At 34.2% G+C, this 13,880-nt stretch overlaps 1 protein-coding gene across 5 annotated transcripts in view; it reads left to right on the forward strand.

The window, feature by feature from the left end:
• LOC149552370 (Glutathione S-transferase family protein) overlaps positions 1-12,906 on the forward strand; it is a 38,545-nt gene extending 25,639 nt beyond the window's left edge. Inside the window, exons 2-4 of one of the 5 annotated variants that reach the window (XR_016352910.1) lie at positions 1,510-1,759; positions 11,220-12,079; positions 12,239-12,390. Coding sequence is in view for 3 of the 5 variants with exons in the window: in XM_089787907.1 (XP_089644033.1) it covers positions 1,510-1,759; positions 12,550-12,717 (418 nt within the window). In the remaining 2 variants the exon portion in view is untranslated. Of the gene's footprint in view, positions 1-1,509; positions 1,760-2,275; positions 2,497-11,219; positions 12,391-12,549 lie in introns of those variants that run through there. The other 4 variants (XR_016352911.1, XM_089787907.1, XM_089787908.1 and 1 more) reach the window with 4 other exon arrangements.
• Positions 12,907-13,880: the final 974 nt, after the last annotated feature.

Raw genomic sequence — 13,880 nt, forward strand, 5'->3', positions numbered from 1 at the left:
TGGCAACTTGAATGGACAATCTGCAAGCAAGCTCATCGTATGCCCCAGACGTGAACAGATACAGCAACACAGTTTCTACAACCAAATGGTGCACAAATAACTAGGACAGTAATACACATGTGCCTTATCTGATTGAATCACATATTCAGCACTTGGCAACATGACAAATTCAACCAAACAGTCCATCAAGGAAAAATCCCAACACCATTGCCCTAAGACAAAATAGACCATAATGCACTCCAATGGATATGTTGTGTCTTGGAGCACATGGTGTGCACATGCATACTAGTGTTATTGGTTTAGGGTGAGCTCAAATGAAGTACTTCCAAGATGAAATTTGGCTCATAGAAAACTAAGTTTTTAATAGGAAATAGTGATAGCAGTTTGCTGTAAGCGAAAGAAAACTCTCTGAGATTGAAGCTAAGGGGAAACCATAGAACTTGAAGAGAAGCAATGGCAGAAGTGCACATAGAGATAGACAAGTTGGTTGAGGATTAGTCATGTGGAACATTCTATTTGGATCTTATGATTTTGTGTACCACCAATGTTGAAAAGGTAGCAAAAAAGATAGATCCGAGCTCCAAAAAGGCAACTGAGCGGACAAGTGAATTTAGAGAACTGTAGATACTGCAGTAACCACATGCCAAATGCCAAGGGTGACCAAGGTTGCTAAATGTTACGGATATCAATGAAATGTAGACATATTGGTCAATTTTTTATCTAAGTTGTTGCTTGAAACTTGTAATTCATGAATTAAAAATTATTAAAATAAGGGACAGATTAAAGACGAGTTACCAGTCTTGTAAGGTTATATGAATCAAATCGGTACAGTGCTGTCATATATATAAGCATCAATATATTTGATAAGTTGCCAGACAAGACTCCATTATTAACATGGTGTAGATGCAGACACAGAATATAAGGGAGTCTTAAGTGGATATGGTGTGATAATGTGGCATTCTCAAAAGTTGTATGCTCCAATTTATGGAGTAGTCTCAAGACTCAAAAATAGGAAGCCTTAGTACCACTCATTCAAAGCTTCTCATGTATTACAAATATGTCAGATTGTGACTGAAATCTATTATTCGATTTGTCTGGATTGACTATCAATAAGTGCATATGTATCTTTATTATAGGTGGGACAATTGATTCAAGTCCAGAATCGGTACACTTTTCAAGCAGTCACAGGCCTAATTCTTCACATGGTTCACAGGCCTAATTCTTCACATGGTTCCTTACTATATTACTGTTAAAAGAAATTATTCTTAACATCTAAGAGTAATCAGGAAATATGAAAGCATTCTGTGTTAATGTTATAAATTATTGAATGTTTTTCTACAGTATCTATGGTGTATGTTCATTTTGTTTCCTAAACAGTTTGTTTTCTATCAAAGTATCCTTTTGTGAGGTTGTCTGTGCTGTCATAAAACATGTATCTAATCTTACCGATTAGCTTCAACCTGATGCTTCAGATTAATTGGTTGATATTATATATCTTCTTTATTGCAGATGTGGATTTGCACAAAGCCAAGAGGCATACAAAACTGCAGCAGAGTGTCTATTTGATACACTAGATACTTTAGAAATGCACTTGGCTTCCTCAAGATACTTGTGTGGGGAACTCATAACACTTGCAGATGTTCGGTTATTTACTACCATGTTTCGCTTTGATCCTGTTTATCACATTCTCTTTAAGTGCAGCAAGAAAAAGTTGTCTGAGTATCCCAATCTCTATGCATACATGTTGGATATCTATCAGGTAAATCTTTGGTTTATCCCTGGTTTATACTTTTTTTTGCAAGGATGATTGGGCACATATAGCAATCCTGTATTAATTCTGTAATTGGGAACTGTAAAAATGGTTTAGAAATTAAATATGATTTTTAAGGTTCAACAAAAGAAAATCTCTCCTTGCACCTTATCCTTTGCAGAATAATGATCAGCAAATAGGTATTTATTGAAAATACTACTTTTAGTGAAATTGTCAAATTCCTACTTCGAAATAAATTCCATTGCAAAAATGCAGTCTCTTTCTTCATTTCCTGTAGGCTAAGGGATAAAATAAGGGAAATGATAATATTTTAGGTTGGGTGGGTTAATTCTCTTTATTCAAAAAAGGGAGCTTAAATATTATTATTTTAATTTTAAAAACATTTTAAAAGTTTTTGGAGGGAAAATTCAAATTCAAATTGAGAGCCCAAAAGAGTTTACAAAAGGATGATAAATTGGTCAAATGTATCATCCATTGTCATTGTCATTGATTCTTTTTTCCAAGATTGAGCACTTGAGGATGAAACATCTTGGTGCAAAAGATATGAAGGACAAAAATGCTCTTGGTTTCTATTATTGAAGTGGAGGACAAAATCTGCTTGACAATGTGAGGAGATTTTATCTGGGGGTTGCATTCGTGCTGATTATTAAGATTTATTTGAGATTTCAGTTTGTAAATGACTGGATTGATCAATATTTGTAAGCAAATCAAGTGATATTCTATTATTGTCAATTGTGAAAGCATTTAAGGACCTTTTTTCTGCTGCATAGCCCTTTACTTGGCTATGATTGCGTTTGTTGAACTGTTGTACAAATGCCAGCCGTTGCAAGGTACATTCAACAATCATACATCATATTGCAGCCACTTCAAATCATTAACTTCCATCTATTAGTTTTAGAGGTTGTCATATTTGTCATTTCTACTAGCTAGTTTGCCACCTTTAGGTCTGATTTTTTGTTTTTACTATTGAACGACACAGTTATGAGTGACCAGTTGGCAGAAATAAAACATATCAAGTTATTGGTGATGCTGAACAATATTTGTTGTTACACAAGTATATCTGATGCTCACATTAACGGTCCTACTTTTATTAGCATTTATTAGTTAGAAGTTAGAACTACTTCCCTAATTAATTATTTTTGGTTTATGATGGTTTCCGTATTTATATCAACATTTTTTATACAATATCCATAATGTTTTGATGTTTGAGGGGTTCCCCTTACTTGTTTCTGTTTTAAATGATTGCTAATCAACATTTATTGGAATTGGAATTTGCTGTTCTATATTCCATGTCTCATTTTTGCATGCAAAAAAAGTAAAATTGCATATTCTACAGAAATTCCATGTAGGGTTAATGCAAAAATCATATAATGAGTATGATTTTGGGTAGCCTGTTTTGTTTTCTCAATCAAACTTTGTTTTGAACCTCTCAATTTGTATTTTGGATTGAATTAAGAGCATACTTCGATTTTATTAAAGATGATTAAAAATAAAATAAAATAAATTTTAATCAAGGTTCAGGTTTTCAAATATTGGTTGTCTTGTTAGGTGAATTATTTTGGTAGCTATGTAACAGTGGAAAATGGAGAAGGCAAAGAAAGAAGTATAGAAGTACATAAAATAGGGAGCAGAGTAGGTGCTGGTTATGGCGATTTTAGTAGAAGAGGAGGTGCAGGAAATGAAAAATTTAGAGTGGGAAGCAGAAAATGAGCAAGGAGTGGAGTTTGAGTGAATAATAATAGAGAAGAAGAAATTGGCTAAGATAAGGCAAGCAGTAATATATATCAACAATGGAGAAAGAGGGCTTAAGGATTAATGTTTGAATTTTTTTTTATTGCGGAGAAGGAGTATCACCTGAAATGGGTAGTATAGGGGGTATTTTGATAATGGTTTGTAGGTGGGTAAGATAGATTTAAAATAGGAATATGTGTTATGTTGATTTTCCGAGTATCGCTGCAAATGTACTAAGCCCTGCCATGCTATTTGGTATGTGTGTTTCAAATAGCCACAACCTCTTATTTATAATGAGAAAAGGACAAGAAGAGACATGTCGCTTCATGGAACATGTCTATTAATTAATTTGATTATTTAATATAATAACAAATATAATCATAGTTGTATATATATCATTATTATATTAATTTTTCTCACATAATGAACTTATATCTCATATATAACTATATATAGTCATAGTTTTTATCTAACTGAAGCTACGAAACATCAACACCCCCTCTTAGCTAGAGAGGATAAACACAAAACAAATATTACACTAGTGGCAATCTTTAGGAATAACATATTGAGGAATTTGATATCACATTTGATGTCATGAGTATTGGCCTTCAGAATATCAACATATGATATTGACCATTTTAATATCACAATTGAGTATTAGTCTTCAGAATATCTACATATGATATGCACCGGATACTCTTTAAGTAATGGCCTCTAGAATGAGATGCAAGATATTCACCAAATATTGTGAGTAATGGCTTTCAAAACATCAAGTCGTATGATATTCACCACGTACTTTGTATAATGGCCTCTAGAACATCAATTTGCATAACATTCACCATATACTCAAAAAATGTTTATAAGGTATGTGCACACACATTCTCATAATGCTTACCATACTAAGCCCTGCCATGCTATTTGATATGTGTGTTCCAAATAGCCATAACCTCTTATTTATAATGAGAAAAGGATAAGAAGAGACATGTCCCTTCATGGGACATGTCTCTTCATGGGACATGTCTATTCATTAATTTGATTATTTAATATAATAACAAATATAATCATAGTTGTATAGATATCATTATTATATTATTTTTCTCACATAATGAACTTGTATCTCATATATAACTATATATAGTCATAGGCTACCAAACATCAAGATTCCCTCTTAGCTAGAGAGGATAAACACAAGACATATATTACATTACTGGCAATCTTTAGGAATCACATATTAAGGAATTTTATGTTTGAGAAAAATTTAATTGTGGAGAAGGGGTATCACCTCAAATGAGTAGTATAGGGGGTATCTTGATAATGGTTTGTAGGTGGGTAAGATAGATTTAAAATAGGAATATGTGTTATGTTGATTTTCCAAGGATTGCTGCAAATGTACTAAGCCCTGCCATGCTATTTGGTATGTGTGTTCCAAATAGCCACAACCTCTTATTTATAATGAGAAAAGGATAAGAAGAGACATGTCCCTTCATGGGACATGTTTATTCATTAATTTGATTGTTTAATATAATAACAAATATAATCATAGTTGTATATATATTAGTATTATATTAATTTTTCTCACATAATGAACTTATATCTCATATATACCTATATATACTCATAGTTTTTATCTGACTGAAGCTACCAAACATCAACACTCCCTCTTAGCTAGAGAGGATAAACACAAGACAAATATTACACTACTGGCAATCTTTAGGAATCGCATATTAAGGAATTTTGATATCACATTTGATGTCATGAGTATTGGCCTTTAGAATATCAACATATGATATTCACCATTTTGATATCACAATTGAGTATTGGTCTCCAGAATATCAACATACGATATGCACCAGATACTCTTTGAGTAATGGCCTCTAGAATGAGATGCAAGATATTCACCAAGTATTGACCTTCAAAACATCAAGTCGTATGATATTCACCACATACTCTATGTAATGGCCTCTAGAACATCAATTTGCATAACATTCACCATATACTCAAAAATTGTTTATAAGGTATGTGCACACGCATTCTCATAATGCTTACCATATAAACATCCACCATGCATGGTATAATCTATTATGATCTGCATAGACATCGTAAGATTTCCATCATAATAGAAAATCAAGTTATTGTAAGATCATCACCTTTCAATAACTTCTGCAAATACAAGTGACATCATTTGGAAGTTGTCACTTCCTCATGATGCACATAGAGGGTAGGTCCATTAAAATCACATAGTCACAAGGTATATGCATGGATCACAGTCCTCTTGACTGCTACAATTTATTGATCACTAGAGAATCCCTATCAACATGGTTTACTCCCTTTGAATCAATATGACCAAGATCTCCAAAGGTTGACTAAATTATATCCTCTAATGCTTACCATATAAACATCATCCATGCATGGTATAATTTATCATGATCTGCATAGACATCGTAAGATATCCATCATAATAGAAAATTAAGTTATTGTAAGATCATCACCTTTCAATAACTTCTGCAAATACAAGTGACATCATTTGCAAGTTGTCACTTCCTCATGATGCACATAGAGGGTAGGCCCATTAAAATCACATAGTCACAAGGTATATTCATGGATCATAGTCCTCTTGACTGCTACAATTTATTGATCACTAGAAAATCCCTCTCAACATGGTTTACTCCCTTTGAATCAATATGACCAAGATCTCCAAAGGTTGGCTAAATCATATCCTCTATTTGCTCCTTCAGACGAATGTGTCAGACTCCCTCTGAACATCTATCTTCTAAGATCCTTTACCTTTGAAGAAGTGTCACTCCCCCTAAATACAAATCATCTAAGCTCTTCATCCATAATTGTTAGACTCCCTCTCAATCTCCTTTTTTTTTCCGCAATAACATCCTTGGAGGAAAAGATCAAGGCATATAGCTCTTATAGAACGTAAGAATAAGAGAGATAATACAATAATACTCAATATAAGATCTTTCCAATAATATGCAGACAACTGTAAGCTAATGTCATCCCTACTTATCTTACTTTGAGAATGATCCCATTATTTTCAATGTAGATATATATATATATATATATATAGATTCCATCTTATATATGTATTGAATTATAATATCTCATAAAATGATATTAACACTAAAACATACCTTAATACCCATCTTTAATGGGTTGGTGTTTGATGCCTCTAACACCTTACAACTTGTACCAATGTCGACTCCTTACCATATGTCATTGTTGTCGGTACAGATTTGTGTCCCTTTAATATTACCTTTAGTACGTAGAACTTTCTAGGTCTAGCACCATTTTGTTTTCTTTCTCTTTTTTACTTAATGGATGATGTCATTATATATATACATTTGATGGAATCTCCTACTTTGATCCTCATTAGGAGAGTCAGTTCTTTCAAAATATGGGTTGAACCCTCGATATCTTGCTTTGCTTATGTTTTGGTCACGTAATTATAATGACACATTACCTAGTATAATTGCAAATGCCCTGTTTACCATGCCAAATGATGAAGGTGGTACCCACGTGGTGTAGTTGATTAACACTTTGTTTATGCATAAAGGGGTTGAACCAACCAGGATTCACCCATAGTATTTCTTTGACATTACGGTCCTTGTTATATCTGTCAAGGGGTTTTGACTGTGTCAGAGCCCGTGCTTCCAATATCACATGGGTCCCTATCTCCCGTGGCCTATGTTTCTTCCCATAACTTTAGTCAATTCTATTATCCCTTATATCCCCCCTGTGGCATCTACATCAGTAGATTGGTTCCATACTTGTGCGGTGACCAACCTATGTTTATTCTTGTCTCCAAACTGCCCGTCGGGATAATAAAAGATATAGGCAACAATATCGATTCCTGAAACTTAATTAGGTACCCAATTATGTGCGAGTTTCTTAATATGTTCGAAGTTACTATTTCAGGTCCGACATCCATCCATATGTCCAAGTCAAGTCCTTGCAAATAGTTAACTTGTGATATTTGGGATTTTGAGTATTAGGTACTGACATGGGCTTTGTCACCTCTCTTCCTTTAGTCTGTCAGATTTCAAGCTAGATTTCAATGATCACTCACGTCTCAAGGTATTGTTATAATCAATCACATTATCCACTCCATTCACTGCAATCCTCTTTCAAAGTCTGCTGCTCTTTTGATACACACTGACAATGTCTCAACTGTAAGGAGTACAACCAACAAAAAGTTGTTATTGTGAATCCCCTCTTGCTTGCGCACAATTTCGAGCAGTATAATATATATATATATATATATATATATATATATATATATATATATATAATGCTTCCCTGCCATCATTCTACCACTGAAAGGATTTATATTCAATTTCTTTAATAGCTATCTATGATTGTTGAGCACTTATCTGATTGTCATCACAGATTAATATTTACATTTACATATTGCAGCATAATATAAATCACTGCTTGCTGGTTATAATGTCACTGCTAGATTTTGTTGTCCTTCTTCATCATAGCACAGGTATGAACATTTTGGAAACTCAGAACACATGATTTCATCAGCACTTAGGATATGGTATAGCAGATGTTGGATTAATCTCTTATATTCTTCCTATAGTCTGTGATGATTCACCTTCCTTTCTTCATTTGCAGCTTGAGCTCTGATACCATGTTGATTTTCTGAGGATCGCTACAAATGTACTAAGCACTGCCATGATATTTGGTATGTATTCCAAATAGCCATGACCTCTTATTTATAATGAGAAAAAGATAACAAGAGACATGTCCCTTTTGATAATTAATATAATAACAAATATAAACATAGTTATATATATATATATATATATATATATATATATATATATATATATCATTATTATATTAATTTCTCTCACATAATAAACTTATATCTCATATTTAACTATATATAGCCATAGTTTTATCTGATTGAAGCTACCAAACATCATGTTATAATTTGGGGAGTTACCCTTAAGATTGCACATAATATCCCAAGCATTGAAAGTTTGGATTATGAGTTGGTTAGGGTGAGGGAAGATGTAATGTCCCTTTTTGCTATATTTGGATGCAACGTGGAATTACTCAATAATATTGCAGAAATACTTTTATTGATAGTTTGAAGTGCTATAATATGAATTTATTGAACAATAATACAATGACTAGTAATTCCAAATGTTTATGAAATAGATACAATATGCAATGTTATTGGATGCAATCATAATATTTAATATGTATACAATGGTGCAGATAATGGAAATGTATGAGTTTGCGATGCTTATACCAATGCCAATGGAATACTATAACAAACTAAGGCTGCAAATAATATCTAGACCTTCAGGTGACACTATGGTTGTCTCTGATATGTTGTTATGATTGACACATATTCCTTGCTAGCCATCTCTGATATTCCTTTCTAAAATATGCTGCTGATAATGGGATAGTCACAGGCAGTATGCCATCTCCGTTCTTAATTATATATGCAACCTGCTATCAATAGAGCCGTCTCTGATATAGAGTTGTGAGTTGCTCGATATGTGCTGTGTCTGATGTATACTGTTGCGATACTTGCACTTTAACAATATGAACATCAGCAACCGCTGCCTGCTCAATAGAGCGATAAATCCACAAGGGAGTAAGTAAGATATATTCTCAATTGGTGATGTTTTTCCAATAGAATGGCGTGGAATGTTATTATATGTCAGAAGGGATGTGTTTGTAGAGTTGCATCAATTGGTTAACTACTATGTGATTAGTTAACATCACCAATGGTTATTATGAGTATGATGCAATTATTGTCAATTGCTTAAGATGACAAATGATTAGGTGCCCATTATCATCAATGCTGTGTAATATTCATTTCTCATAATAATCATTCTGATTATTACGATTATTCATACTGATCATGATTTACTCTTTCTTCCATAATTTGGCAGTGACACCCGATTATTTATTAAGTCATCTTTGAATATGATATTTGAGCATCTTGCATCATTGTTGTATGGATATATCCATATAGGTTAGAATGATCAGAGCATCGGTCATTGTAACGTGTATCGATATATACATATACCAAGGGTGCCATATGGATGCCATTACACACACACACACACACGCACATATCTCAACCATTATATGCTGATGTATGATGCAATTGTGTAGATGTGAAAGAATGGATGCATGTATGTATGTGCAAGTGTATATGTATGTAGATGAGTATGCATGCATGTGTCCATGAATATGCAGAGATATATATGTAGGCATGTGCATGTATGTGAGTACACATGCATATATGTATGTAGATGCATGGGTATGAGTACACGTATGGATGCTTATGTATGTGGGGATGCATCATGGGTGAGTATGCAATGGATAATGCCTCAGAATGCAATTGCAAATGATGGCCCAACTACAATGCAAGTACTACATATACATGACAAGGTATATTATTATTTCCTTGCCTTATTCACATTCATGTTTTATGAATTCACAATTTAAGGGATATCATAGTCTCCCCTCCTTCAAAAATGCTTGCCCACAAGCATTTGATGTTTCTGATCTAATGGGTTTCTTCCTTAAATCAATATAGAGTCTGGATGTTCCATTATTTTTGAAAATCACTTCTATCCTTGGTCTAGTTTTAATCTTCTGCAGGTGAGTCTTCATAGGGGTTATGGTTGCTTGAAGTTCATAAAAGGTGTATTGATGATTTGATGGTTCATATCTTGCTTGAAGGGTCTGATGTGCTTAATCCAAGGGAGTCCTAATATGAGGTCTATTATTTGAACTTCCAATATGAATTGAGCCGTATATGAGTGTTCTCCAAGTTGTAACTTGAAGGGGAGTGTAAGTATTGCAGAACACACTTTCCATTTGCCACTTTTATCCTGGTAGAATCATGAGGGATTACAGGTAAGTTATGTTTTTGGATCCAAGAGTTGTTGATGAAGTTATGTGAAGAATGGCTGTCTAGGAGTGTTTGCATTCCTCTTCCTTCCACACTTGAATTAAAAAAGTGTTGGTGTTGTTTCCTTCAAGGTTGGCTAGGGTACCTACTTTATTTGAGTCCCCTTTATCTATTTATTGGAGGGTAGTTCGGTTTTCAGCTTCTTCCTCGATACAGAAGAAGGGATTATCATGTACGGTGTGATTTTTGAACTCATAGAATGGATTTTGAGTCACCTTGTAATTCTTCTCTTGTAGTTGCTTGACTATGTATGATGATGTTGTTTAGGAAAGGTGGACAAGATGCTTCTTCTAAAACAGCTTCGTCTCCCCATCTTCTTTTGGATGATTCTTTCTCTCTCTAGAAATGGTATAGGTTGGTCTTTGTATCCTGTGTGTTGCTTCCTTCGGGTTAGAGGGTTGGAACTTGTCGAATATCTCCCAATTCTATGAGTTGGACCAGTTCAGCTTGTTTCCCTAATGCTAATTGTAAATGAAAAAAATCTAACATGCACAAGAGCTCCTGCCTAAATAATTTGTGAGACTTTTGTAAGTATGGCTCCATTCTGCATACATTAAGCAACACATTGAAGGATATTCTGAAGGTTGATTGAATAGCTAGTGTTGGGGAAAGCTTGGACATATGTTTATCACCTTATCACATCACTCCAGCTGTTTAGGGGTCTACGTGAGATGGAATTCCTCATTACTAGATATGCTAGTTACTAACTTTCATTGGACAGAATGTTTCAGATGCAATAATGCAGGTTACTTTTATTTGTAGTGAATTGTCCTTGTGGAGAGTCAAAACGTGGACAAGGATAGCAAAGCAATTGCTGTTGAATGATGACAGGTGGGTGGATTGCAGGATCTTGGGATAAGATACTTCATTCAGATTCTCCTAATCTTGGGAAATTTAAGATACCTTTTGTACCATGATGTTCAATGTGAGTGCTTCTATTCTTGATAGGGACCCCAACTAGGGTTTCACAAAGTGAAACTGTAACCCATTGTTCAGCATAAGTGGATTTGTCTAAAGCATTGCACATAGCCTGCTGATGTAACTGATTCAAAATGGTACATGAAGAGGTCCGAACTAGTCTTGTGAATAGAAGATTGCGAGGCAAATTCAGAGTTAATGGTGATTGTTTGAGACATATATCCTGTAGAAAGAATGCATTATACCAAATGTTTGTTGATTTACAGTACTCAAGGGCTTCTTCAATAGACCAGAAGCAAGGATGGGACTCTACCATCAAGAGAAACTGATTTGGTGGTGGTAATCCACCAGGATGAGCTTGACAAACTTGTATTTGCAAGTCGTTATTGTTTTCTAGTTCAGCTACATTTTAAGAGAAATTGGTCCCATACGATGCCTTTGAGACATGGTATTTCTCTGAATATCATTAAAATTCATTGTCCTGACTTTTGCATCCGGGCATACTGGAAACCTATGGAAAGTGAAACAATGGTTACACTCTTCATGTCACTTTTTGGCTTGCAAAGAAATTGCACACCCATGATCATTAATATGGACAGAGATGGGAATCTTCATCAGCAAGGGTGTTGGCAACGTACGAGTCTTGAAGAACTAATTTTACTTGACATTGGCTATGCTTTCTTTCTCTCAGTTAGTGACTACAGGTTAGCATCACAACTTTAACTGAAGATTGTTCACAACTTTAACTGAAGATTGTAGTACTATTGATTTCTTTGGATCATAATCTGTAAAGTGATGAAATGGTATAGTCACGTCATCCTATACGTTGATGCATGTGTATCATTTTTCTTATGTTGGTTCAGTGGTGATCACTTCTGGGCATCACTGTTATGGATGAATTTCTTTTTAGTTCCACCTCTTGCAAAGGTTTAATCATTTGCAGATTCAAACAGGTTGTTATATTTGTACTGAATTCCTTGGATTGTGTACTCTTAAAGTGCAATTTTTCTTCTAATGAATGTTTTTTTGCAATGCTTTTTATAAGGTCATAAGGATGTGTATGATTTCATCTATGCATGGAATCTGCTAAACTATGTGAGATAGGTAAGTTATTCAGTTGGTTTCTTCTTACCTTGAATATTTTATTTCTGAATAATGTGATTTACATGAACAGATGCCTGGGGTTGCTTCAACATGTGACCTTCATGCAATTATGGATGGATATTATCGAACTCTCTTTCCATTGAATCCTGGGGGTATTCAACCTGCAATACCACTTAGCTATGAATTTGAGGCTCTTAATAAAGCTCATAATAGGGAACTCATTTCATTATCTCTGTAAAAACTTTCACATCTTTCTTGCATAGTTGAATTAGGTATATGTGCATGTATATTTAGAATTATTGACATGCCTGGTGCAACTGTGAAGCTTTTGGCCTCAGTTAACTGGAACTAATGATTTTTCAAAGAAGAGAATTATACTGTTAAAACAGTCTGGGCAAGATATAGTGTTCCAAGGGTTTATTGTCAAGTTCTGTTATGAAATTCTTTCCTATAAAAAATGCATGAGGTATATCTAAAATTTTAAATTAGCAGCTTTTGGAAGGGTAAATATAGATATCTTTTGGTCTTTGACAAGGGTAAAAGGCTATTATGCTCCTTTAACACTCTGCAAGGGATATTATGTTTTTCAAATGAAAAAGAAAACCTATGACAACATACTTACATTGTTTAGTTAAAAAGAGAGACTAAGTATACAGTTGATTAGGCTACTATCTGGAATGCTATGATTAAATTAAATGTAGAGCTCAGTACAAAGTTGTGTGCTACACCATTGAGCTCACCTACTCTACATTAAAAGCTTGCAAATTCTGTCAAATTTATTAACTCTTTGGGCACGTAACGGTACATTTCAGTAAACATTTATACGAATTGTAAATTGAAAATCCAAAATTGTTAATAGTTAGATTAGTTTTGTATTGACAATGAACTTCCCCTTTTAACTGAATAGTGATTTCACATTTTACGGCACATTCAAAATTGCAAGTTAAAACATACATGGTTTTTGGCAACTTAAATGAGCAACAACATAAGACTACCATCTTAGCCGTCAAGTTATTCACTTTGACACCAAGGGTCTAGATTTCAAAATAACATTTTCAACTTCAAAAGCTATGGTTGATCAAGAAGATATACACATCATCAACAATCACTCACCTCTAATGAATTTGTTGAAAATGAAGAAAGTGGAAAAGCCTCATATGAGCAGGAAGACTCGAGGATTATGATACAAAAGGGAGTAAGTTTGAAGATGTCTATGAGGATGAGATAGATGAGGAGTTTCAGCCGGTGGAGAATAAGAGGAAGATTTTTGCCCACTGTGGGTCGTCTTATAAGAGAAGGAAAATGAACAATTATGAGGTGGATTATGATATTGATTTGGGTACTGATGAGGTGATTGTGGAGAAAAAAAGTAAGAAGGGGAAGGGGGGAAAATTGGATGCA

The sequence above is a fragment of the Cupressus sempervirens genome, chromosome 6 (genome assembly GCF_028749045.1).
Source record: "Cupressus sempervirens isolate cs-2001-9-10 chromosome 6, ASM2874904v1, whole genome shotgun sequence".
Classification (NCBI taxonomy): Eukaryota; Viridiplantae; Streptophyta; class Pinopsida; order Cupressales; family Cupressaceae; genus Cupressus; species Cupressus sempervirens.